Source organism: Melitaea cinxia, chromosome 12 (genome assembly GCF_905220565.1).
Source record: "Melitaea cinxia chromosome 12, ilMelCinx1.1, whole genome shotgun sequence".
Lineage (NCBI taxonomy): Eukaryota > Metazoa > Arthropoda > Insecta > Lepidoptera > Nymphalidae > Melitaea > Melitaea cinxia.
The window spans coordinates 7,922,008-7,948,570 of record NC_059405.1 but is presented as its reverse complement, the minus strand read 5'-3'; the positions used below and the strand labels follow the sequence as shown (position 1 = coordinate 7,948,570).

The window sequence follows — 26,563 nt, the reverse complement described above, 5'->3', positions numbered from 1 at the left end:
TTCTACTGCAGTTATTGTTTTATTTAACGAACTTCAAAAAAGGAGGAGGTTACTCGATTCGACCGTAAATAAATATATATATACATACATTATGTATGTTCGGGGATAACTGCGTCGTTTATGGACCGATTTTGATAATTCTTTTTTTGTTGGAAAAAGATATCCTAAGTGTGGTACCATAATGAAACCAGGATCTGATGATGGGATTCCAGAAAAATTGAGGGAAACCCTCGAAAATCCGCATAAATTTTTACTGGGTGTACTGATTTTGATGATTTTAAATTTTATCGAGATCTGATTACAACTTTTGGAGTAATCTTTGATAATGCGTATTTACTTGACTATTTTTTCGTTTACCTGCGTTGCATTACTTGTCGATGTAATTGAAGTCGGATTTTTTTTCGTTTGCAAGCAAACATTTATATCTAAAAACGTTCAATCGTGGCTAACACTAAGGTTGTGTTTTTCTAAAAATTTAACCTTTAATTTAACCTTTTTTTTTCTAAAAATTTTGTTTAGTTTTTTTATTTTATTTTAAGAAAACAGAAAATACTTTTAAATATTTAAAATGTATAATAAATTTATTGATTTATAAATAAATGACCAGTCTTGATTTTCAGATGGATACATGACATGTGTTTGACAATTCTGTTAAATATTCACAGACAAGAAACAGTTTAGACCGGTATGATATGTATATAACTTGGTTCTTATTTGTAAATATTTAAAGAAATCGCAATCTCACGGTTCAACGTAATATAAAAACATTCAATGGCAAAACAAACATACGAAGAGTCCACAATAAAAAATGTATACGGGCGTCACATCAAGATCGATGCTCAATCATTAAAATATTACTATCAATACTGTCCACGGAGGACTTGATCGTATTTATTCATAATATTGCTATCATAATCGTCATAAAATTCTTAATATAAAATATTAAGGCTGAAATTTAACTCTGAAGTTAAACTTTGTTTTTGATGTAGTTTTACAATGACAAAAATATTTTTTATTAAGAAACAAATGAAATATTGTATCTTACGGATATTGAGCAAATCAATTACGTTTAAGTACATTTTATTGATATCAGAGTTATCTTTATTATTTTTTACCATTTTTTGTGTTAAATTTAATGAATTCATTGACTGATGCGAAAACATCGTCAACTAATTCCTTAGGTGTTTGCATTGCTGCGAAATGTCCACCAAAATCTAATGTAGTGGAATGCACTAAATTTATAAATTTGTCCCTTAATATCCAATCAGGTTGATAGATCACTTCGTGAAGAAAGTTTACAGCCGCTGTCGGTACTTTTGTTGGAATGCTGAAAATGGTAAACTTAACTTAGTTAATTATTATATAGGACATTCGACTCCTGAGTTCTTTGAAATGGGGGGTTCTGTGGTGTTAGAGATCACTTTCATTGAAATATAAATTCTCGAATAATATGAGGTATTTCTGCGTAACCGTCCAATACTATTTTTCTTAGCAGCTTACCATAAGCGGAGAGATTTGTTATAGCCATATGTGTAGTGTATATGGCGCTCATTTCGGCTCTCATCGGAAGTACTATCCATCTGGTATACTGAAATAATTAACGAAATAAACTTACTCGTGTACTATGTACGTTTCAGGCCACGCGAACGCTTCTGCGTATATTCTCATAGAGGTGGTAATGCATGCATTTGCCCACAAAATGGTAGCCGTGTCTAGCAAGTCATCAATATCTATATTATCTAGTCCACCGTGTTGTGTATGTAATTGTTTTTTATTTGAGCATACACCGATTTTTTCAAAAACGTAAGCTGCCATCCCAGCGGGAGTATCTGTTACTGCGGCTCCTATGAATAAAATTAAATGAAATTAAGATTATTATGTAGATTTCAAAATAAATTATGCTGAAGTTTAAGTACGTACCTATCAAAATCAAAAATAACTATTCAAATAGGCAAGGCAAGAGCACTTTGGAATCGTCATTTTACAAATTAAAATTTTAAGGTGTTTATAATTTTTGTAAAAGTAAGGCCTGGAGTCCAGGCGCGGAATGTGTATCCGTAAAGGTCGAGCCTCCGAGCTCAAGGGCAAATTCCGAGTGCCGACCAGATACGTAGGATCAGGGCTCAGGCTCAGAGAGCCCTGCTCGATTGGTGGTTGGAGGATCTGAGGTGGATGCCATACGTCCTCACCTACGTCACTGGGTCAAAAGACGGCACGGGGTAATATCCTTTAGACCGACACAGGTACTTACCGAGCATTTGGGGTCGCCGGCCGATAGTCAGGGGACTTCGGCCGGCCGAACGACACGACCCCACATGTCTGAGAGGTGGCCTTGTTGTGAGCGAGGCCACTCCACCATTGTGCCGGGGTCCGTCTCGTCCGGGCGTACCGCCGGGGCGAGGTGGCGAATGCTAGCGCGACCCCATCTCACCCCACCCGGACGACTGCTCACACGTGGTGTTTTTTAGTCAGTAGGAGTCTGACATAACCCTCTGGTGCCCCCGCGCTGGAGTGTATCCACGATGGATTTTTCCCATGTAAAAAAAAGGTACTTACCGGGCATGGCTGCTTTATAAGTACCTGCATTAGGTTGCAGGTAAGGAGCTCACCCCTACCTGTCACGCGAGTGGTGAACCGAGTAATAACCGCGTCACACTCTCGAGGACTGTGTCACTTGAGCCAGTGCTTTGCCCTGATGGCCATAATAGGCGAAGATCAGTCGTGGTCCGCAGCATGCTCGGCAGTGAGAGGTGCTGGTCGGCCATGACCTCCTTTTGCGAGGAGGTCATTGCGCCAAAAGAGGCTGCGGAGCGACAGTGCGACGCCAACACTCACGCCAACGCGCTCCACAGGTGACGACCAGGGGGAAGGAGACTTCGATATGCGCTCCTTCACCCTTCGCAATAGCGAGAAGAAGAAGAGAAGGGCACCATTCCTCCCACTCGCCACCGGGGTAATAGAGCGCTCAAAGAGCCCGTGGGCGTTCTATAGATGAAGGCGGCCCGCAAATGGCTGGCAAACCGTCGGGACGTCACGGTAGCATGCGAAAGCGATCCTGTGGCGCCCCGCTATGATAATGAGGGCACCGCCGGGCTTTAGAGGGTATTCTGATCTTTTTACCGGGCCAGGAGCCCCACACCCGACGAGGCTGGCAGGATGCGTAAAAGCATTTCCCAGCGAAAAAATTCTCAAATCAAATATATAATCTCTATATATTATCTAGACCACCTAATGTTGACTATTACGATTATATTGGTACAAAATGTTTACTAATGTTGTTTTTTATCTTATCTAACTCAGTTTTAGCAAAATAATCTGATTTCATTCAGTATTTCAAGACTTGCAGCAATGTGATGAAAATTAAATCGTTTAATTTTTATGGAAACCTTGTCATGACAATGACGAACAAAAAATGAAAAATTATCCTGTTTGTTGCAGTCGTTCAGAAGTTGAGGGCGTAGGTATAATTTTAAGCGGTTCAATTTTATTTATATAGATTTAATCCATAAATATCAAGAACCAAATATTAGTTAGACATGTTTGAATATGACGACGAGTACGTATAGTTACAATTTGATCATAGCATACCTTGATGTTTCTCTTTTATGTAAGTACCTACAAGTACTCGGCTACTGTTTAGACTTAAAGGGTTACCATTCATACGATGGGTCAATAAACCGTTTTAAACTGTTAATTGTTTTTGCTACACAGTTTGTCACATAATTTTTTTTCTGTATATAAATAAATAAATTACATGAAAAATGAGTTCAGTGAACTAAAGAAATTACAGAGTAAGACATAAAGATAGACGACAATAAATAAACAGTTGGCTTAATCGACAGACTAGTGAAACGTAATGATAATGAAAAAAATGAATGTAATCACATTATTGGAGTTTTAGTAAGGATCTCTATTTTTTTCTTGAACATATAACCTAGACACCCGGGGATAGTGAAGCTTCTCAACAGTGAAAGATTTTTCAAATCGCTTCAGTAGTTTCGAAGCCTATTTGATGCAAACAAACAAACAATCAAATCAAGTTTTTTTTATACTATTAGTATAGATATTAAAATATATATATGGGCAAAGGTAACCACTTGCCTTCAGAAGCCCTTGTTTTTTTTTATCTTCCAACTGTAAATAAATACTGTAACGTACCTAAAAAATAATTATAAGTTAAAATAAATAGGAAAAAAATATACATAGCAAAGGCTGGTACTACCTATTGTATCAGGTTTCGTCGCCTGCAAATGAAAATAACCACTTTCTCTGACCAGATATAAAAAAAAGTCTTTTAGAGGGTACAATCTATGCTTGTGTTTGCTTTCAACAAACAAACTAGGAAACATTGATCCGATGACGTATTTCAAGTTACTTATTGATCTAGAAGACAGTGGCATGTTTGAATGAAATCTGAAACATACACGAGTTTGATAAATACATGACATACTAAGCTGTAGCTTGTAATTTCCAAACATTATCAATTATCCAATCTATTATTGTCGTGATATCACGCGATAAGAGATAAATTGGAGACAATGGCTACATTGAAAGTTTTCAATTTATACATAAACATTTATAACTAACCCGAGTATTTCGTCGGGGAATATAGTACACATGTGGGTTGCGGCTTGGGAACCCCAATCGCCTGCTTGAATGTAGAATTTGTCAATACCAATCCTTTTCATTAGATTTCTCATAATAATACCGATCTGAACTGGAGTCAACCCGGGTTTATTTGTGCCCTGTAACAAAAAAACTTGATTGCATAGGAATTTATAACAAATTCAAAGATTTGTATTACACATTTTTTTTCAAATTCGAATTTCTTATCCTCAACTATACACAATTTTTTCGAAGAAACCAATCACTCAAAGGTACAAACATGCCTGTTTATTTAGTAAGTTATAATTATATTTACATTTTAAGAGCGAAGCGTTTTTAATTCGAAAATACTCATACAAAACATTAGTATTGTCAATACTATTCAGGTTCTTAACTGAATAGAAATCATAGAGACGAAGGTGAGACAAAAAATGGCACACGTGTAAGATTTTTCTATTGGCTGGATTATTATTTATTTTTTATTTTTTGTGCATGTTTCATCGCTTTAGTAATCTCAGTTAGGTCTTACGTTTGCAAATTTTATTATTAAACACGAGAGTTTATTAATAAGCTATACTAAAAATATAAACTTTATAATGTAATTAGTTTTTTTATAAGTATTTCGTGTTTTTAAATTACCTCTGAAAATCCAAAACCTGGTAAATCGACAGCAATCACTTCAAACACAAAATCATATTCTGTTCTAGGCGTGGTGAGCATTGGAATAACTTTGTCAAACTCTTTAGATGAACTTGGCCATCCATGCATCAGCAATATAGGAAGTATTTTCTTGTTCGTTGACTCAGGTTTCACTCTGATAAAATGTATATCAAGTCCTTGAATCTTGGTTTTATAATGAGGATATCTATTAAGGAGATCGACCCTCTTTTTAAAATTATATTTATCGTGCCAATACTGCAATATTTTGTCCAAGTATATCGTGTTAATTCCGTATTCAGATTGCATTCCTTCTAAAGGTTGAGTATAAGGACGCCTGTTTCTTAATCTGTATTTTAAATCTTCGATCATCTGTAAGAAGGTTTTTGATACCAACTTATTTCATATAGCACGAGATCCGGCTGCAAATTAGTGCACTCATCGAGTTTTTGCTAAAAATCAAATTTTTATGTATATTTATGATTAGGAAAATATATATATCTACCAGGTTGCCTATCAAAATATTGCTGCTAATATTTTAAATTAAATTATTGATGATTGAATTGGGAGAAAAAATCTCTTTTACTTGTTTTTGAAATAAAGTATCGTCTACATCACGGCATATAAAGATTCTGAAAAATCACGGTTGTGGTTGTGCATCTGGCCGCACCTCTTCGCAACCATGCGTAAACAGGTATGATTTCGATACATTTCTATACATATATATATATATATATACAAAAAAAAAAAAAAATTGTTTTTAGCAACAATTCCATGAGTTCACTAATTTGCAGCTGGATTTTAGATCAATATATCTAAATACAAACAACACATAAGTAACTAAATCCACATTTCAGTGTGACCGTACTGATTTTTTTTTTTGGGAAGAATTAATAAATAAGATATTATTTAATCGATAATTATATGATTGCTAGCTGTGCCTGCGGCTTCGCCCGCGTTGAAATCAGTGTGTCACAAAGTTTTCCCGGCAAACTTCCAGTGAAACTCTCATCAAAATCGGCTTAGCCGTTCCGTAAACCTTCCTCTTGCCATTGGTGGAGCCCTCTCTCCAATGATGAAACCGCATGAAAATCCTTTCAGTAGATTTTGAGGGATTCGATCACATACACTTTTGGAGACTTTGTTTTATAATACACTAACTGTTGCCCGCGACTAAGTCCGCGTGGTTATGAAGATATGCATTACTATTAAGATTTTTAACGCAAATTTTTTTTTTATTTCAGTTACTTGAAATGCTTATCACACTGAGTAACTTTTTAAAAGGCACAATTTAGTATAATTTAATAGTTATTTCATCAATCATAAAACCTCTCTATACAACACATTTTTAGTTTTATTTTCAGGCTGCAGTATAAATAACCTAACAGGCGAACTTATAGCTGCTGTATATGTTTCATACAAACTATCAACCCCAATTAAACCCCCTTAGCGGTGGAATATCGCAAAATCCGTTTTTAGCGGACGTCTACTAACTATAATCTACCTCCCTGCCAAATTTCATCTTTGTCCAGTGTGACCATCCGGCGATTTTTGAATTCTCGTGATGAGTGAGTCAGTGACCTTTCTCTTTTATATACATAGATTACGATGCATTATTTGGACACCTTCTCATCATCTATAAGGCATACATTTTAACCCATTCGCTGCGGCGGACGCCTATCGGCGTTTTTTGATTTAACATTGAGGTGCGAAGGACGCCCATCGGCGTTTTTTTTCAATTCCTTTTATCTTGGCGAAAACAAGTCACAAAAAATTATACTTGCAATATAGGCACATTTTTTTAAAAATACAACAAGGTACTGCTCGCCGTTTTCGAATATTTGTTTGAAAAATAACTTTTTGAAAAATGCGTATTCCATCCTAGGTGCGAAAGACGCCTAACGGCGTCTTCCAGGAGTTAACAACCTTTGATTCTAAATAAATACCTATTATGTTTTTTTTTTTTGCAATATTTCCTTAATGTATTTAGTTAATATTATTTTTTCTATAATAGAGGTAGTAGTAGTAGAGTATTAGTACTGCTTCTCCTCCGCCGCTTAAGCGCCCAAACGCGTACGGTTATTCATATTGTGACATTCTTTGACGAAATGAAAAGAGACCTGGCAAAAGAAATAATAATGATAAAAATGATTTTAAACTCAGTTCGAAACTTCGAACGTTCGTGAAGACCGTGAGTCTTACTTTATTCGCGATTTTACTGTAAGCCGAAATCCTTGGACGTTTTATTTATTAACTTAACTAATTATGAACTTTATTAATTTAACTTACACATATTTAGATAAGTTAAAGCTTATTCTACAATATAAAGGATAAATTAGATCAATTATAGAATCATTCCTGTTTTAATGAGAATAAATTACTCAGTCTATTGTATCAATCACTTAATTAGTTATCCTTTGACAACACTAGTCAACAAAATTTAACGTGTTTGGAAACAAATAAACATGTATGAATTCATCTACTCATTTTTATATAAATTATTAGATAAATATTTACGAAGTTAAAATTTTAACGACTTGAAACTTGTCCGTTCTATATAATGTCGACGAATTGGATCAATTATTTCAACAAAAGTTCATTTTGATACTAATTTTCATGTTAACGAAGATCTCTATAAAAAAAGGTCTGTAAATAAATAATAATAAAATTATAAAAGTAATCAAAAGGTTTGCAACCTCTGATATTAATTTATAATATAATATAGCCGTTGTTATCAGTTGAAACTAAAATATATGAGACTGTAGTTTAAAAGTGAAGTATAATTATATAATTAAAATAATTTAATTACTATTTATCGCTATAGTCTCCAAAATTTCAAAATCCAACTATTAAAGAACAAAAACTTCACAAAAAAATCCTAATTAATGTTAATTTATTTTTTACACCAAACACGATCGTGAAAGTACCAAACGTTTGGAGTATTTGTAGTTTTTTCTAAGATTTTAGCGCTAAAATGATCATTTTTATTGCACAACGCTGAAAACGCCGATCGGCGTCCCATATTATCCTAATGAGGTGCGGAGGACGCCCATCGGCGTTCGCGACGAAAACCTTCCCGCACCTGGCTAATAAGCGTAATTTTTATCGCCGCAGGGAATGGGTTAAATTTCAAGTCTCTTACTTCAAAAACATGAGACTTTCACACAAACTTCCAACCCCCGTTTCACCCCCCTAGGGGTCGTATTTCGTAAAATTCGTTCTTAGCCGATGACTACGCCCTATATCCCTATAGGGCGTAGTCATACCTGCTAAATTTCAAGTTTGTAGGTGTTATAGTTTCGGAGATTTCGTGATGAGTGTAGATTATTTGAACTTAAATAAAACAGGCTCTAACGTCCCTTTTAGTGAGCAAAGAGTCTCTTTTTCTGTGTAGAAAATAGGGCTGCTCTATAGGAACTCAATTCAACTATTTTGCTTCTTATATAAGGAAAGAGGATTATATTTCTTCTTATATAAGGAAGAGGAGATATTAGGTAACAATAATCCAATTAATTCTCATGTGTGCTGTACCGTTCATACCGTTTCATTGAATACAATTTTAAATGCTCTTATAGTTTTATCGTCTTCATTTGGTTTATCACCGTTTCCCCACCATCGTTCAAAATCTAGTTTAGGCATATCTGGAACTCTCCAGAGGTAGTAATACGTCCCGACTCCGATGACTACAGCTGCTACAGCAAATAGAGAGAATGATTTTATCATCTGAAATACAATATACAATGAAATATAATACACAGTTTTATAAAATCATAATCATTACCAATATAGAAATATCTATCAACTGCTATGTTTATAATGCTTAACTTTTGATTTGCCCGTTGGCGCAGTTAGCAGTGCTTTCTGCTCTAAGGATTGTGGATAAGATTACCGATCGGTCTTTTTTAACAAGCATACGGCTCCCCTGATGGTATACGATTACCGTAGCAAGATGTCTGCAACGCCAGAAGCAAATAAAAAATTATGATTGTATAATTTTCATACAATTCTCATAATCAATTTTTCATAATCAATATGGAGCAGCCCGACTGGGGTAGTACATCGACATTACAGAAGTTCACAGGCACATCTAAATAACACTGTTTTTAAGCAGTGTTGTGTTCTTGTTGGAGAGTAAGGTGACCAGTGCTCCTGGGGGAAACTGGGGATGAGGTCGGCAACACACTTGCGATGCTTCTGTTGTTGCATACTTCTATGAGCTACGGTAATCTCTTACCATCAGGTGAGCCGTACGCATGTTTGCCGATCTAGTTACATAATTATTTTTTTTTGATAAGACAGTAGGTTTTGCTCAATAACGCCCAATGACCATTTCATTTACATTTCAACAAACGTTGCAATTACGTTGAAGTAATGACATAGAATTTGGAAGTAAAAAAATGGCAAATATTAAATATTATTTTATTACATTTATTGAAATATATATACAATATTAAGAATATAAAGAATTAAGCTCTGATCCTTCTCCTACATGGGGAAAGAGGTTTATGCCCAGCAGTGGGATATTACAGGCTGAAGCGTATTGAAATTAAAAATATTTTTGCAAATATTGATAGTAGTAGATATATGTATATGTAGTATGTACATATAATGATATGCCTAAATATATTATTAGGATAGTTTAAAAGCATTTTACTTTTATCCTTAATAATTAATTAAATGAACGATGTATTATCTTATCAAAAGAAGATAAATTAAGTATATCAAAATCTTTGTAAAGTTCAAAGTCTTGAGATAATAGTCAGATCGATATTGTACGGACCACGACGCTTTGATACAATAATTATGAATTATTTTTAACCGACTTCAAAAAAGGAGGTTTATATATATTTATATATATTTTTTATGTTATATATATTTTTTTATGTATGTTCGGAGATAACGTCGTCTTTTATGAACCGATTTTGATAATTGTTTTTTTTTGTTGGAAAGGAGATATCCCTGGTTTGGTACCATGATAAGGAAACCAGGATCTGATGATGGGATCCCAGAGAAATCGTGGGAAATTCGAAGATCAGCATAACTTTTTACCGGGTTCGAAATCCGATGTTTATCATGTGGTCACATTTAAATTTCATCGAGATCTGATTACAACTTTTGGAGTAATCTTTGATAATGCATATTTACTTGACTAATTTTTCGTCTACCTACGTTATATTACGTACTTGTTGATATAATTGAAGTCGGTTTTTATTTTATTTTTTTCGTTTGCCTGCAAATACAACTATGTAACACGTGGTTCAATAAGTCCCGAGACTAAGTACTAAAAAAAGGTCTTTTTTATAAAATTAATTTTTATTCATCAACATAGTCTCCTCCAAGAGCGAAACAGTCCCTCCAACGCTTTTCTAACTTTTCTATCCCATGTGTGTAGAACGATTTGTCTTTGGCTTCAAAATAAGCCTCCGTTGCTGCGATAACTTCACTATTTGAGTCAAATTTCTTACCCTGAAGCATTTTTTTGAGGTCTGCAAACAGCCAGTAATCGCTGGGGGCCAAGTCTGGCGAATAAGGGGGACGAGGAAGCAATTCGAAGCCCAATTCGTTAATTTTGGCCATCGTTCTCACGGACTTGTGACAAGGCGCGTTGTCCTGGTGAAACACCACTTTCTTTTTGTTCATGTGAGGCCGTTTATCCGCAATTTCGTACTTCAATCGCTCCAATAAGCACATGTAATAGTCACTATTTATATTTTGCCCCTTTTCAAGGTAGTCGATGAAAAGTATTCCATGCGCATCCCAAAATATAGACGCCATAACCTTACCGGCCGATTTCTGAGTCTTTGGACGCTTCGGGCGGCTTTCACCAGCCGCTCTCCACTCCGCTGCCTGCCGATTGGATTTCGGAGTGAAATGGTATATCCAGGTTTCATCCATTGTTACATACCGACGTAAAAAATCCTTTTTATTATGATTCATCAGCGCCAAACATCGCTCTGAATCATTGATACGTTGTTCCTTTTGATTAGTTGTAAGCAAACGCGGCACCCACTTAGAAAAAAGCTTTTTCATGGCCAAATTTTTATGTAAAATAGTGAAAACACTACCAGCTGAAATCTTCACTATCTCGGCTATCTCTCGCACTTTTACCTTCCGATCTTCCAATACGATTTTGAGGACTTGGTTAATATTTTGTTGAGTCACTGCTTCATTTGGACGACCTGAGCGTTCCCCATCATTGGTGTCCATGCGACCGCGTTTGAAGTCGGCATACCATCGACAAATGGTTGCTTTAGAGGGAGCTGATCCTGCATAACATTTTATAAGCCATTGCTGTGCTTCAACGGTATTTTTTCCCATTAAAAAACAATGTTTTATCAACACGCGAAACTCGTTTTTTTCCATTGTATCGAAATTACAACCGTAGCGTCACTTAAATGTTTCAAAATCAATAATTTTATTGTTCCATTTTTAAAAATTTGACACATATTCTTGTATTGATAGCCAATACTTTTTAAAAATCAAAAGAGTTTTTAATATATGCGCCATTTCCAGGTTAGTCTCGGGACTTATTGGACGATCTAGTAGCTACTGTGGGTACTCTGATTTTATAAGTACTAACAATAAGTGTACCACATAATTTTTTTTAAAACTTTTATTCTTAATGTTGCCAACCTGTTTAACAATTTGCTTAATGCAGCGTTTTATTCGATTTTGATTAAAAATTAAATTTTAAAAATTATTATTAAAATTACGATATATAATTATATTTAAAATTACGATAAAGATAATTTAAAATATAAAAAGTAAACAAAGTAAAGGCAGAGGAATAACGGAGGAGGTTCAACTGTTCAAGTCGACGCGTATATATATATTTTTTTATGTATGACTACGTATAACTTTTTACAGTGTAGTCCGATTTTGATAATTCTTTTTTTATTGAAAACAGTATACCCCGAAGTTGGTCCTATATAAATTTGAAAATAGCCACAAAAAAAATATGAAATAAAAACTTTTTAACAAAAAATTAAACCGCTGATAAAACAGCAAAAAATTAATAAATTATTCTAAGTCATCTTTTTTTAAGTTTCTGGGTCGCGGTCATATGGTGTCCCCTACGGTACCAACGGAACATTTGTGTGTCGACTACATGTGTCCCCCATGGCCCAAACAAAAAAAGAACAAAAAAATCCATGCGGTGTTTAACGTTTTAAAGAAATATTAGATCTTATTCAATATAGGTTCATTTTTTTCAATTCAATTAAAATGCAAAATTGAAAGCGAGACAAGTTTTTTAAACCGACTTCAAAAAAGGAGGTGTTCTCAATTCGACTGTATCTTTATGTACATATTTCGTCACAACTTTTTAATATGAATACTGGTTTTAATGAGTCTTTTTTTAATCGAAAGCTGGTGATTGTCTTGTGATCCCATTTCAATTTTATCGAGATCTGACGAGTACTTTTGAGTTATACCTAATTATAACTACGCATATAAGTGCCTATACCTCCTACGTTATATTACTTGTCGATGTAGTTTAGTGGTTTTTATTTTTCGTTTACTAACAATTTTATTATTAATGATGCCTTAACATGTTTTCCTTATGTTTTATGCATTTTATTTTGATAATTTTCTATGTAGTTACAACAAAAAGTTATCTAGCAATGAGAGATGTACATAAGAAGAATAGTAGACGAGAAACGTAGATAAGTGTTTACGCAGTTGTCTATTTAATATCTTATACTCGTAGTTAAGGGCGTCACACACGGTGAAGATATTATAATATTTTATATCCAGGTATGTTATGATAAAGATACCTGGATAAGGTAATAATATATCCGCTCGAATCATTCTCTCGTCACTAGGGGAAGAGTCCACACGTACCTTTCTTCACTGTATATATATATATATATATATATATATATATATATATATATACGCGGTGATCTAATATGAATAATGCGGCTGTACTATTCGATTTATTAGATAGCTCATCGAATGATAATTCTCACTTCGGATATGACTTAAAAATTTCTGCCGTAGATTCTAAGTGTCGAACGATTTGTGTAGAAATCATATTAAATATAGGAAAGACCGCGGTGAATACAATCTCTACGAAGAACTTTCATCAAAAATGTTTCAAATATATTTTAAAAAATCAAAGGAGATTTTTATTACTACTCATAATTTGATTAAAGAGGATATCAAGAAACAAAATACGAAAACGAGACATAAACATGTTCGATAGTTCATACAAAATGTATACCGAGCGATATTGTAAGTAAGTATATATTATCTTCGCCGTGTGTGACGCCCTTTAGTATTTACCTAGTTAGACTTGAGCTCCATTTGACTATCGGCGATTCTGGCGTTTATTTAAAACAAACAGTTGAAACAATCAACAGTAATTTCAACTAAAAAATGGAACAGTATAAATGTATAAGTTTTATATAAAATGTGTGAGACTGTTACTTGCCGACAAGCCTAAGGGCCTTTGCAAGTAAATGTATTGTAATACATTCTTTTCTTAATGTTACAAGCAAATTATTAAAAAAAAAATGTTCATTTTATGATTTTAGTACGAACAAAGAAATAACTTTTTTATGTACGCGAAATGTTTCAAATAAAAAGCAACAGCATATCGTGCTGTCGAAAATGTACTCCTTAACTTTTAATGTCGTTATACATATTTTATCGAAAACATTAAAATAAGGATAGATACATACCTACTAATAAATTAAAATAATATGTAATATCTATAGAACATTTACATTTTCCTACTTTTATATAACTAGGTCGGCAAACAAGCGTACGGCTCACCTGATGGTAAGCGATACCGTAGCTTATAGACGTCTGGACCACCAAGTCTGCAACACCAGAAGCATCTCAGGCGCGTTGCCAATCCTATCACAATCCCCCCCAGGAACTCTGGTCACCTTACTCATCAACAGGAACACAACACTGCTTGAGAGCAGTATTATTTCTGTAATGTTGAGGTACTACCCCAGTTGGGATACTCCATATTTGGAGCAGGAAATTTCCTCCTTCCTATCTCAGTTGCTGTTACATTTTAAGTAACCTGCACTAAAACATTATCCCAATTATCATTCATGACGGTAATGTAAAATTTTATTAATAAACGCAAATAAATAAACGTTAAAACATCAATGAAGAAAGTAGGTCGCATAAGACTTTCACTCAAAAAGTTCCTTACAACAATTCTTTAAACATTAACTCAAGAAAAGAACACTTCACCTTTAATATATTTTCTTGTATGAACCAAACTAAAGATATCAGATATTCTGAACCCGTATGCGAGCACAATTTTTGTCACGTTCTCACTAGTAAAATGAAAATACTCGAAACATTATTTCACACATCAGTACCGCACGTACGTAAGCGCCGGCGTTCAACGCCGAAATTGTGAATTAATGAATGATCTGCGACAGAGCGTACTGACAGTCTGCTATCTACAACTAACGGCGTATACGGCCTATCAACAGACAACAACTACACAAAAGAAAAATAATTATATACTGCTTTACTAACACGTTACAATTCAGCCTCGACCTTGACTGATATCGAGCAAGAAGCTTGAAACGTTGCGTTCTTAACGTAAGCGATCATTTGTATAGTAAACAAGAACAAACGTGGTAGCAATTTATTTTTATCATTTTATGAATCTTTTTGTAATATAATCATGGGAATAAAATGAATAATCCCCTTATTTTTAGGGTAGTTTACCCAAAGGGTAAAAACGGAACCGTATTACTAAGACTTCGCTGTCTGTTCGTCCGTCTGTATGTCTGCCACTAAGCTGTAACTCAAGAACGGCGATAGCTAGACAGTGGAAATTTTCACAAATTATGTGTTTCTGTTGCCGCTATAACAACAAATAGGGTCATTGCGCCTGTTCGCGTCCATCGCCCAATTCGCATCCATTTTACGGATCTCACTTTGAAAAGTCTCGAAATTAAGAATACTAAGACACCAATAAGTCGAAAAGTAATTACCGGCAATACCTCAATGTATAAGAGGCACGCACGCATAGATAAAAGTTCCGGGCGTCCAAGCAATCCTGGGTAAAAATAATAATTAGTGAGGGCTGTTCAACAAGAGAGCGCGAAGGCACGGAATAATGAGAAGAAAATAGTGGGCAGCGGTTCGTTTGAAGGTAAGTCTTTTATTGTTTTATGTCTATTTAGGATACATAGCTGTTTCTAGGCGTTGGTTATGATAAAAGGAATTATAATAATTATGAATTTGCTTATTTTTTTATAGTTAAAAGTTAAAATAAGGTGGACGCGAACTACTACACCGAATTTATAAAACTTCCACTTTGCGTCCGCAATGGACGCAAACTATACCTAAAGGAATTAATAATAAAACTAAATCGCGTCCATTTCTTAAATTAATTCTATAAGTTTAATACATAAAACTAATAACTACAAGTTAATACCGATTCTACTTTGAATGAAATAAGTAATTTCTTTCTTATTTTTTTTCTGTTTAAGATGAGTTCTTTGCAGATAAGAAAGAAGGAAAAAAGAAGATACACAGAAGAAGATTTAAGGGAAGTTTTACATGACATTCAAGAGAAGAAGAAATCGGTAAGACAAGCACCTATGCAAAAAATATGCTATTCCGATATTGGACAAAATCAGTGGGTGCAGACCAAGAGGGTACAAAACTTATCTACACAAATAAATAAAATTGGAGTGTCTGTTTGTAATATTAAAGTAACAGCTTTTTACTAAATGCATATTGATTTATACACGGTACATATACCAAAATAACAATTTTTAGAATTTTCGTCTGTCTGTCTGTCTGTATGCTCCAACAAATCACTGAAACGACTGGACTGATTTTGACGGGACTTTCAATGGCAGATAACTAATGTAATAAGGAGTAACTTAGGCTAATTTTATTTTAGAAATTTATTTATTTTGTAATTCTACGAACAGAACAAAATTTTTTTTAATTCCACGCGGATGAAGTCGCGAGCACAGCTAGTATCAAATAAAACCAAGTAACGAAGAAGAAGAAAACATAACGGTATTATTAATATTTAATGCGAATAGAGATATGTGTCCACCTCGTATTTTGTTTCCATAATTATTATTACTCAAGGCTGATCTTTGTGGTGCTGTGTGCTCACGGCATCAAAGAATATAGCCACCTCCTCTCTTCCCATGGGTGTCGTGAGAGGCGACTAAGGGATAACACAGTTCCACTACTACCTCCGGATGCCCGGGTAGGCATTCCTAGACCGTATGTCGGCTTCAGCACAAAGGCGGGGGTGCAATACCGACCAAAACCCCTGCAAGAGCCTTCAGCCGCTTTAATTGGAGGGTCCTGGATCTGCAGGCAACATCCGTCCAGCGACAGGCTGGCCTCGGCGAAAAGGCCAGACCATCCATGGGGATTGATGCTCAGTGGCACCTAAGTTAATGTTTTCTGCTCCGCTCAGTTCCCGTAGATACCGAAATTAGTGTTAAAAAGAATTTAAAAAATTTAGAAATTAGAAAAAAACATTGATTTCTATGGAAAGTTATCGTAAAATATTGTGTTTGAAACAGGGATTTCAACATTTTCATACAATTTTTATCTGGATCTAGAAAGCCAAGATAGCTCTACCTGGAAGCCAGATAACCCAGATAGATCTATCTGGGATCCAGATAGCTCAGATAAATATTGTATAAAATTTTTGGAATCCCTGTTGTAACACACAATAAGTACTTTACAATAACTCTCCATACAAATCATCATTTTTTATTTCGAATTTTCAGCAGGGCGGTCACTGACTAGAAAACTCACACAGCTTGAGCGTATTAAAGGTACATTTTATACTAGTTGATGTAGATTAGAAAATATCAATAAATCTTCTTTCTTCTTCTTCTTTAGGGTTAATGGCTTTCAATAGTGCCAAATCAGCACAGATGATTTCGCCAATGTCACGTAGAAGTCATTAAATCTTAAAACATGCTGTTGCTCAACAATTTACCACACAATTATCTAATTATGTCAATGTAATTGAAATCTTATCTGTTCGAACATTCAGTTATATGAATGTTGAAAAAGTTAAAATAAAAAACTGGAAAACAACTAACCGGAAATTAATATAATTATAACATAAATATAATTTAACTAGCTGTGCCCGCGGCTTCGCCCGCGTTGAAATTAGTGTATCACAAAGTTTTCCCGGCAAACTTCCAGTGAAACTCTCATCAAAATCGGCTTAGCCGTTCCGTAAACCTTCCTCTTGCCAATGGTGGAGCCCTTTCTCGAATGGTGAAACCGCGTGAAAATCCGTTAGTAGATTTTGAGCGAATCGATCACATACACTTTTGGGGACTTTGTTTTATAATACACTAACTGTTACCCGCGACTACGTCCGCGTGGTTATGAAGATATGCATTACTATTAAAATGTTTAACGCAAATTACACTTATCGAAACGCTTATCAAACTGAGTAACTTTTTAAAAGGCACAATTTAGTATAATTTAATAGTTATTTTTATAAAACCTCTATACACCACATTTTTAGTTTTATTTTCAGGCTGTTTAAGTTTCATACAAACTATCAACCCCAATTAAACCTCCTTAGCGGTGGAATATCGTAAAATCCGTTCTTAGCGGACGTCTGCTGACTATACCTCCCTGCCAAATTTTATCTTTGTCCAACCTGGATGGATAGACCATCCAGCGGTTTTTCAGTTCTCGTGATGAGTGAGTTAGTGACCTTTCTCTTTTATATATATATAGATTACGATGCATTTTTTGGACACCTCCTCACCATCTATAGAGCATATATTGTACATTTCAAGTCTCTTACTTCAAAAACATAAGACTTTCATACAAACTTTCGACCCCCGTTTTTTGGATCGATCCCCCCTTAGGGGTCGATTTTCGTAAAATTAATTCGTAGCTGTTTACACTCTATAAGAAACCTACCTGCCAAATTTCAAGTTTGTAGGTGTTATAGTTCCCGAGATTTCGTGATGAGTGAGTTAATCTACCATCCCCCGTTTTAACCCCAAAAGGGAGTTACTTTCTAAAGATACATTATTTGGTCACCTTTTTACCATCTATAGAGCATAAATTTTAAATTTCAAGTATCTTACTTCAAAAACATAGGACTTTCATACAAACTTCCAACCCCCGTTTTACCCCTTTAGGGGTCGAGTTTCGTAAAATTCGTTCTTAAAAGATGTCTACACTCTATAAGGAAATTATCTATCAAATTTCAAGTTTGTAGCTGTTATAGTTCCGGAGATTTCGTGATGAGCGAGTCAACCTATCATCCCCCGTTTTAACCCCATAAGGGAGTTGATTTCTAAAGATACATTATTTAGACTCTTTCTCATCATCTATAGAGCACACGTTTTAAATTTCAAGTCTCTTACTTCAAAAACATGGGACTTTCATACAAATTTCCAACCCCCGTTTTATCCCCTTAGGGATCGAATTTCATAAAATCCGTTCTTAGCGGATGTCTACGACCTATAATGAGCCTATTTGCCAAATTTCAAGTTTTTAGGTGTCATAGTTTCGGAGGTTTCGCGATAAGTGAGTCAACCTACTATCCCCCGTTTTAGCCCCAAAAAGGAGTTGATTTCTAAAGATACATTATTTGGACACCTTTTCATCATCTATAGAGCTTACATTTTAAATTTCAAGTCTCTTACTGCAAAAACATAGGACTTTCATACAAACTTCCAACCCCCGTTTTACCCCCTTAGGGGTCGAGTTTTGTAAAACCCGTTCTTAACGAATGTCTACGCCTTCTAAGGAGCCTATCTGCCAAATTTCAAGTTTGTAGGTGTTATAGTTTCGGAGATTTCGTGATGAGTGAGTAAACCTACCATCCCCCGTTTTAACCCCAAAAGCGAGTTGATTTCTAAAGATTCATTATTTGGACACCTTCTCATCATCTATAAGGTATACATTTTAAATTTCAAGTCTCTTACTTCAAAAACATGGGATTTTCACACAAACTTCCAACCCCCGTTTTACCCCCTTAAGAGTCGAATTTCATAAAATTCGTTCTTAGCGGATGTCTACGCTCTATAAGGAGCCTTTCTGCCGAATTTCAAGTTTGTAGGTGTTATAGTTTCGGAGATTTCGTGACCAGTGAGCCAACCTACTATCCCCCGTTTTAACCCCAAAAACGGGTTGATTTCTAAAGATACATTATTTGGACACCTTTTCACCATCTATAGAACTTACATTTGAAATTTCAAGTCTCTTACTTCAAAAAACATAGGACTTTCACACAAACTTCCAACCCCCGTTTTACCCCCTTAGGGGTCGTTTCTCTTAAAATCCGTTCTTAGCGGATGTCTACGTCTTATAAGGAGCCTACCTGCCAAATTTCAAGTTTTTAAGTGTTATAGTTTCGGAGATTTCGTGATCAGTGAGTCAACCTACCATCCCCGTTTTAACCCCAAAAAGGGGTGTATTTCTAAAGATACATTATTTGGACGCCTTCTCATCGTCTATAGAGCATACATTTTAAATTTCAAGTCTTTTACTTCTAAAACATAGGACTTTCATACAAACTTCCAACCCCCCGTTTTACCCCCTTAGGGGTCGAGTTTCGTAAAATCCGTTCTTAGCGGATGTCTACGCCCTATAAGGAGCCTTTCTGCCAAATTTCAAGTTTGTAGGTGTTATAGTTTCGGAGATTTCGTGATCAGTGAGTCAACGTACCATCCCCCGTTTCAACCCCAAAAAGGGGTTGATTTCTAAAGATACATTATTTGGACACTTTTTTACCATCTATAGAGCATACATTTTAAATTTCAGGTCTCTTACTTCAAAAACATAGGACTTTCATACAAACTTCCAACCCCTATTTCACCCCCTTAGGGGTCGAGTTTCGTAAAATCCGTTCTTAGCGGATGTTTACGTCCTATAAGGAGCCTACCTGCCAAATTTCAAGTTTGTAGGTGTTATAGTTTCGGAGATTTCGTGATCAGTGAGTCAACGTACCATCCCCCGTTTCAACCCCAAAAAGGGGTTGATTTCTAAAGATACATTATTTGGACACTTTTTTACCATCTATAGAGCATACATTTTAAATTTCAGGTCTCTTACTTCAAAAACATAGGACTTTCATACAAACTTCCAACCCCCATTTCACCCCCTTAGGGGTCGAGTTTCGTAAAATCCGTTCTTAGCGGATGTCTACGTCCTATAAGGAGCCTACCTGCCAAATTTCAAGTTTGTAGGTGTTATAGTTTCGGAGATTTCGTGATGAGTGAGTGACCTTTCGCTTTTATATATATTATAGATAACGTTTATTTCTCAATTTGTACACCTACACCGACACAATACCATCTCCTCTGCCCCTAGGTTGTCTGGAAGAGATCGCTTTTCAGCGATAAGGCCGCCCTTTGAACCTTATGATACTCTGTTAAAATCAATCTGATATGTATTATTTCTGTATTGGTGTACATTAAACTGTATTGTTGTGTTATAATTGTGTTTGCTCTCGAACTAAAAAAAACCGACTTCAATTAAATCGACAAGTAACACAACGTAGGTAGACAAAAAAATAGTCAAGTAAATACGCGTTATCAAAGATTACTTAAAAAGAAGTCATCAGATCACGATCAAATTTTTGGAAGTCGGTGGTCGCTTGTTTAAAAAAAGGCAGGCCTACAAAGAGATTAAGTCAGAAGAATATCTTGTATCCCAAATTTAATTTGAAAATAAATCATTCAATTAATGAGCAAGTTGTATGAGAAATATTTACTAAAACTATTTATTACAGATTTTTAAAAATGTGGAGGTTCTATTTTTATTTGTATTTTATATACATACAAAAAAATAAAATTGTAGTGTCTGTTTGTTTATTAAAATATCCGCTTTTTACTAAATTTGTATGTATGTATACACGGTACATATACCAAAATAACATTTTGTTATAATTTTTGTCTGTCTTGTTTGTTCCGGCTAATCTCTGAAACCACTGGACCGATTTTGACGGGACATTTACTGGCAGATGTAATAAGGAGTAACTTAGGCTACCTTTATTTTAGAAATTTATTTATTTTATAACTTTGCGAACTGAACAATAGCTTTGTTGTTAAATTCTACGCGAAGTCGCGGGCGCAACTACCCTATGGAAAAAAAATCTCATAGAACATGGACAAATGCAAACCAAATTCTCATATAGGGTTATGAGTCTATGAGATCTGATATTCTTATATCTCGGTATGGGAATTTGGTCTGCATTCGTCCATGTTTTATGTGATTTTTTTCCATAGGGTAGTTAATTAATAAATTACATAAACAATGAGATATGTGAACTAAAGTAATTACAGAGTAAGACATAGTGACAAACGAGAATAAATAAGCAGTTGGCTTAATCGACAGACTACTCATAACGAAATGATAATGATAAAAGAATGAGACAGGGAAGATATTTACTACTAGCAGCCCGCCCCGGCTTCGCATAGGTATTTAACAAAAAATTCTTTATTAAAAATTATAAAATACACACATAAACCATTCTATTTGCGTCAGGTTACAAAAAAAAAAAGAAAATTATAAAGAAAATTTAAATATTGTTATTTTAATGAAGTTTTTTTTTATTATTATTTTTGTAAAGAATATTTTAAATATCTTTTTTACACCTTGGGTTACATTATTGGAGTTTTAGTAAGGCTCCCTAATTTTTTTCTTGAAAATATAACTTGGGATACACTTGGGATAGTGAAGCTTCTTAACAGTAAAAGATTTTTTCAAATCAGTTCAGTAGTTTTGGAGCCTATTCAATTTTAAAAGCATATTTATTCATGGAGTTCTACACTTTAATTGGTCTATAATTTTATATCTCCAACTTTTAAGTGGCAGTGATTATGCCATTAGTGATGCCATTTTTTTAGATTTTTCATTAGTAAACTTTAAATGATTTATTATGAATAGGTGTACAAAAAATAATAACAAATTTAATATATGGATTTTATTGTAATATTTTTATCAATAAAATTACAAGAAGTAGGTGCTTGGTCTCTTGTAGGCGAATTTGTTGAGCCTCTTGTAGTGATGGACACGCTTGGGCAGAGGGAACTTGATGCTACTGTTGTGGAACTGTTTTACTTGCGGCCTGCGGCACGCTGCAGCCTTAATTACTTCCACTTTGATGATCTGAAAATTAAATTGGATTCATTATATTTTTAAAGATATCATGATAGTTTGATTGTCTCAGTAAGAGTCCAAGGAATATAAGAATAAGTCTCCAAGTAAGAGAAGAATGAAAGCTTAATCTACCTTACTCCATTGCGGATATATTTCTACTATTAGTAATGATAGCTGTCAAGTGTCTGTGGTATCATATAAATATTAAATTACTGAATCAAAAGGTCTCATCTTAGGTACTGTTTGTTGTATAGTTTACATACAAATCGTGACGTGCGCCATCTGGCATGCTACAAATTGTGGCAATTGGGGCATGTGGTAGCGTATTTTACGCCGAGGCAACAGTTTTTAAGCTTCGTGCTGTAAAATTTTAGTCTGCCTTCTTGATTGATTGATATAGGATAGAATTACTACAGACACTGCAGAATATGGCTTATCCAGAAAAATTTGTAGCAGCTTATGGAGTGCTGAGCCATGCAGCTAAAAATTATCAATCCTATAATATCTCCTAATCCTCAATGAAGTCTAAATATTTTACATTAAAGCACTCTTTGACCGATTTAACTCATTTTGTAATTTATAAAAGTACAGCAGTAAGGTAAAATTGTAGCAAAAACTTATATAATAATTTAAACAATATTTAAATTATTGTTGAGTTTGAATCGTTGAATGTGAATCATTTATTTATTATAAATCATTTATTATTTATTTCAAATACTATACTAATAAATAATATAATAGTGTGCTTTAGACCACATGACTGAAGTAAAACTTCTTTAGCTCCATCTATGTGTACGTCTGTATATTTGAGAAAAGAAATGTGTGCTCACACCTCTCTCTTGCCTCTACAGTAATATACGAGATGTAAACTGTCTCTCTTTATATCTTCACTCTCAACTACTCAACTTCGGTTCGCCTCGTCCGATCACACCTCGTAACAATCTCGTCATTCACCAGTTTGCTCCCTAAGTCAAGTGTGGATAAAGAAGTTTTACTTCAATAAGCTTCAGTCTGTAATATCCCAACTACTGGGCATAGGCCTCTTTCCCCATGTAGGGAAAAAATCAGAGCTTAATCCACCACGCTGCTCCAATGCAGGTTGACAAATATATTCCCTACTATAATTAATAGTAACAATCGCTATCAGGTGTACATGATAAGAACCGGGACTGACGGCTTAACATGCTCTCCATGGCACGGCAGTCATCTGTATGGCCAAAACAAATGTTTGACATGTGCAGGGATTGAACCCGCAACCAACAGCGCAACAGCCATAAACCAGTGCTGTCACCAATGCGTCAACACATCTTCAATAATAATTAAATAATTTTATCATAATTAATAGTCATATAATTGAATCAGAACATGTTTTTCAAAGTAAAAACTAACTAGCAATACAGACAATTAGAACTATATATAACTAGCAGACAGAAATGATAAATTACCTATTGAAATTGCGTCCAGACAATTATTATTATTATTTATGAATTAATATTTATGATATTTCCTGTTGTGTCCTATCTCAGTTAAACTGAATGAACAAACAACAAAATAAAAAAAGGGTTATTTACGTGGATGGAATGTGCGCGTGCTCTGTGGCGGGCGCCCATATCTCGGTAGCACTGTGTCACCGCTCCTCCGACACTCAAGTCGCGGTACTCTCTGTACATGTTGTGAACACCCGATCTTGACTCATAACGCAACCAGATACCGAAGTTCTTGATCTTAACAGGGCTCTTCTCTGGGATTTCCTATAATGTTTGTGCATATTTTGTATGTTAATGTTAATCTGCTAGTTAGGTGTTATTAAAATAAATAGTATTATAGTATTTTTATAAATTTGGACACTAACAAATATTAATTAATTAAACTGTTAGCAAATCAAAACATTACTATATATAATTATCTCATGAAAAAATAAAGTCATTTATAATTTAAAATATTTTGTAATATTTATACAATGTACAATCTATGTTATTGTTTTTTTAGTATATGAAATTTTCTAGTCAAAAATTTATTTACATGATACAAAATGAAATAGGAAAAATGTTTGTTGTTGAAAAAAGCGCAAATATAAATTGACAAAAAATAGTTAAAACAACTGAATAAGACAAGACTGTTAAAAATATAGCAATTTTTTATAGTTCAGACAATGCCTAAAATCATTTAATTTCTTTCCAAAACTAAATAATGAAATAATATACCAACCATAGAAAATACACATTTGGTTCTTTTAGTTAGTAATTTTCAATGTTTTATTATGATTGTATGTCTAGAATAGTGACGTGATAATCTCAGATTAGAGAGGCAAGAAAATTTTACCACATACATATAATGCAAACAGATTAAGTATGCTGCTTTCACATCTCAAACATATGCCTTAAATATAATTTTACTTAATATATTCTTAACTAAGCATGTGATATAATAATACACAAACCTTGATGGAAACAATTTCCCCAGTTGTCTTCTTAAACTTCTTCAGCTGTCTCAAAAAGTACCAAAAGCGAGACTTTGCTACGATCGGATCAGGAGAAAAGATCCTCATTTTGTATAGGGGAGGCTTGGGCTCGTTCTCCGAAGGGAGCTTGCGCCCGATGACTTCATATTCCTTTAACTACAATAAGTTTTTTTTTTATTATCTCTTCAAGCTTAGCGACGTTTTAATCAAATTAATTTTTATGAAAATTAAACAGAGATTAGTTTAAATTATTAACAAAACATGACATAACCTAAAAAATTTCAGTGTGTTATAAAAATGAAAATTAAGATTATTATAGTAACAATAATCACAAAATTGTTAAAAAGTACACGAACATTCTTCAAAACGAAACAATATTTTACACCAAAACTGATAAATGTTTCCACTAGAAAACGCCGCGGCAACGTGTACTCACACTAAGCACATTGGAAAACAAAAACATTTTTACACTTTTGAATTAAATACACACTTAAAAACAATTTTACTTTGAATATATTTAACAAAATACATTTCCTCTATCAATAATTCAATTAATTTTTATACAACTTACCTCTCCTTTCGCCTTCATTTTGGGAGAATTTAGCTAAAAAGATCTGTCAACGGATACGGATCACAAAGGAAAGAATATGGCGTCTCGAATATTGCCACTTTCAAAATCATTCATCAGATCTAGGCCCGTTACGTTTTTTGTAACGTTAAAAACGTTTAAGGATTTCTTAACAAATTAGATTTAAAATATTTTAATTAGTACTCAATATATGGATACTAAAAATAAACTTTTTTTTTGTTAATTAAATTTTGATAAACTCAAGTAAAAAATTGTATATTTCAAACAAAGAGCAACACGGAGGGGAGTAGCCATGTACAGGCGTTCCCCTCTGTCAAGGTATAAGGCCAAATGGCCATATGCAAACAATAAAACTAGTTGCCGCCGCACTGATCACTAGACTAAATCTAGTTGCGCGATTGAATCAACGTCCTTCAAAAAATGCCAAATTGTTCTGTTTTTTACTGCAAAAAAAGATCTGCCACGTCAAATTTACTAAAACATGGCGTTACCTTTCATACGTAAGTATTTTTTAATCACATTATTACTTGTATACTTCTTTTAAACCTTTTTTAAACTTAAAAATTACAAATATTATCGTTCGTGTTGACTCGATTTGTTTACCAACACAGGCCGCTCGCCCGCATACAATATGCGGATCGGTCGAGCGACTGATCGGAGTCTATTTCCGAGAAGTCACTGTCCCCGAGCGATAGTGTTGTTACCGGTTTGTTTGTAGATGGTTATCGATAAAAATGGCAAAGGCAAAAGAGGACACAGACATTTTGAGATTTTGATTTATTTAAAATATTATATTGCTAGCTTTTTTTAATAAACATAGTTATATAATAAAATTGCATTAAATTAAATATAATACACGTATTATGAGTATTAATACATTTTACTAGAATTACTTAATGTGAACTTCCACCATAATGTTTTATATAAAAATTTGGCAGGTTTGCTAAAAATCCAAATTTAAGGGATACATGGAAAAAAATGGTAATAACAGATTAACCTGGAAGCCCACAAAAAATAGTGTAATTTGTTCAGATCATATCAATACCGCTAACTTTTAAGTGTTGACGAACAATAGAAGGATTAGTCGAGGGCACCAAATCAACACTAACGCCACACAGTTTTTAGACTGGCATTGTTTGGCACAA

General features: G+C 34.3%; 2 protein-coding genes across 2 annotated transcripts; both read right to left on the bottom strand.

Annotated features, from left to right (window-relative positions):
* Positions 1-986: 986 nt before the first annotated feature.
* On the bottom strand, positions 987-14,332 carry LOC123658707 (juvenile hormone epoxide hydrolase-like). The gene is made up of 7 exons (XM_045594056.1): positions 14,300-14,332; positions 8,803-8,985; positions 5,245-5,634; positions 4,588-4,745; positions 4,223-4,413; positions 1,616-1,844; positions 987-1,327 (listed from the first exon to the last, which is right to left on the bottom strand). The coding sequence occupies exons 1-7, from the start codon at positions 14,330-14,332 to the stop codon at positions 1,105-1,107; spliced, it is 1,407 nt and encodes a 468-aa protein (XP_045450012.1). The 3' UTR covers positions 987-1,104.
* Positions 14,333-22,177: 7,845 nt separating this feature from the next.
* Positions 22,178-25,502, bottom strand: LOC123658510 (60S ribosomal protein L18a). Its single transcript, XM_045593909.1, has 4 exons — positions 25,401-25,502; positions 24,809-24,985; positions 23,940-24,119; positions 22,178-22,377 (listed from the first exon to the last, which is right to left on the bottom strand). The coding sequence occupies exons 1-4, from the start codon at positions 25,416-25,418 to the stop codon at positions 22,219-22,221; spliced, it is 534 nt and encodes a 177-aa protein (XP_045449865.1). The 5' UTR covers positions 25,419-25,502; the 3' UTR covers positions 22,178-22,218.
* Positions 25,503-26,563: the final 1,061 nt, after the last annotated feature.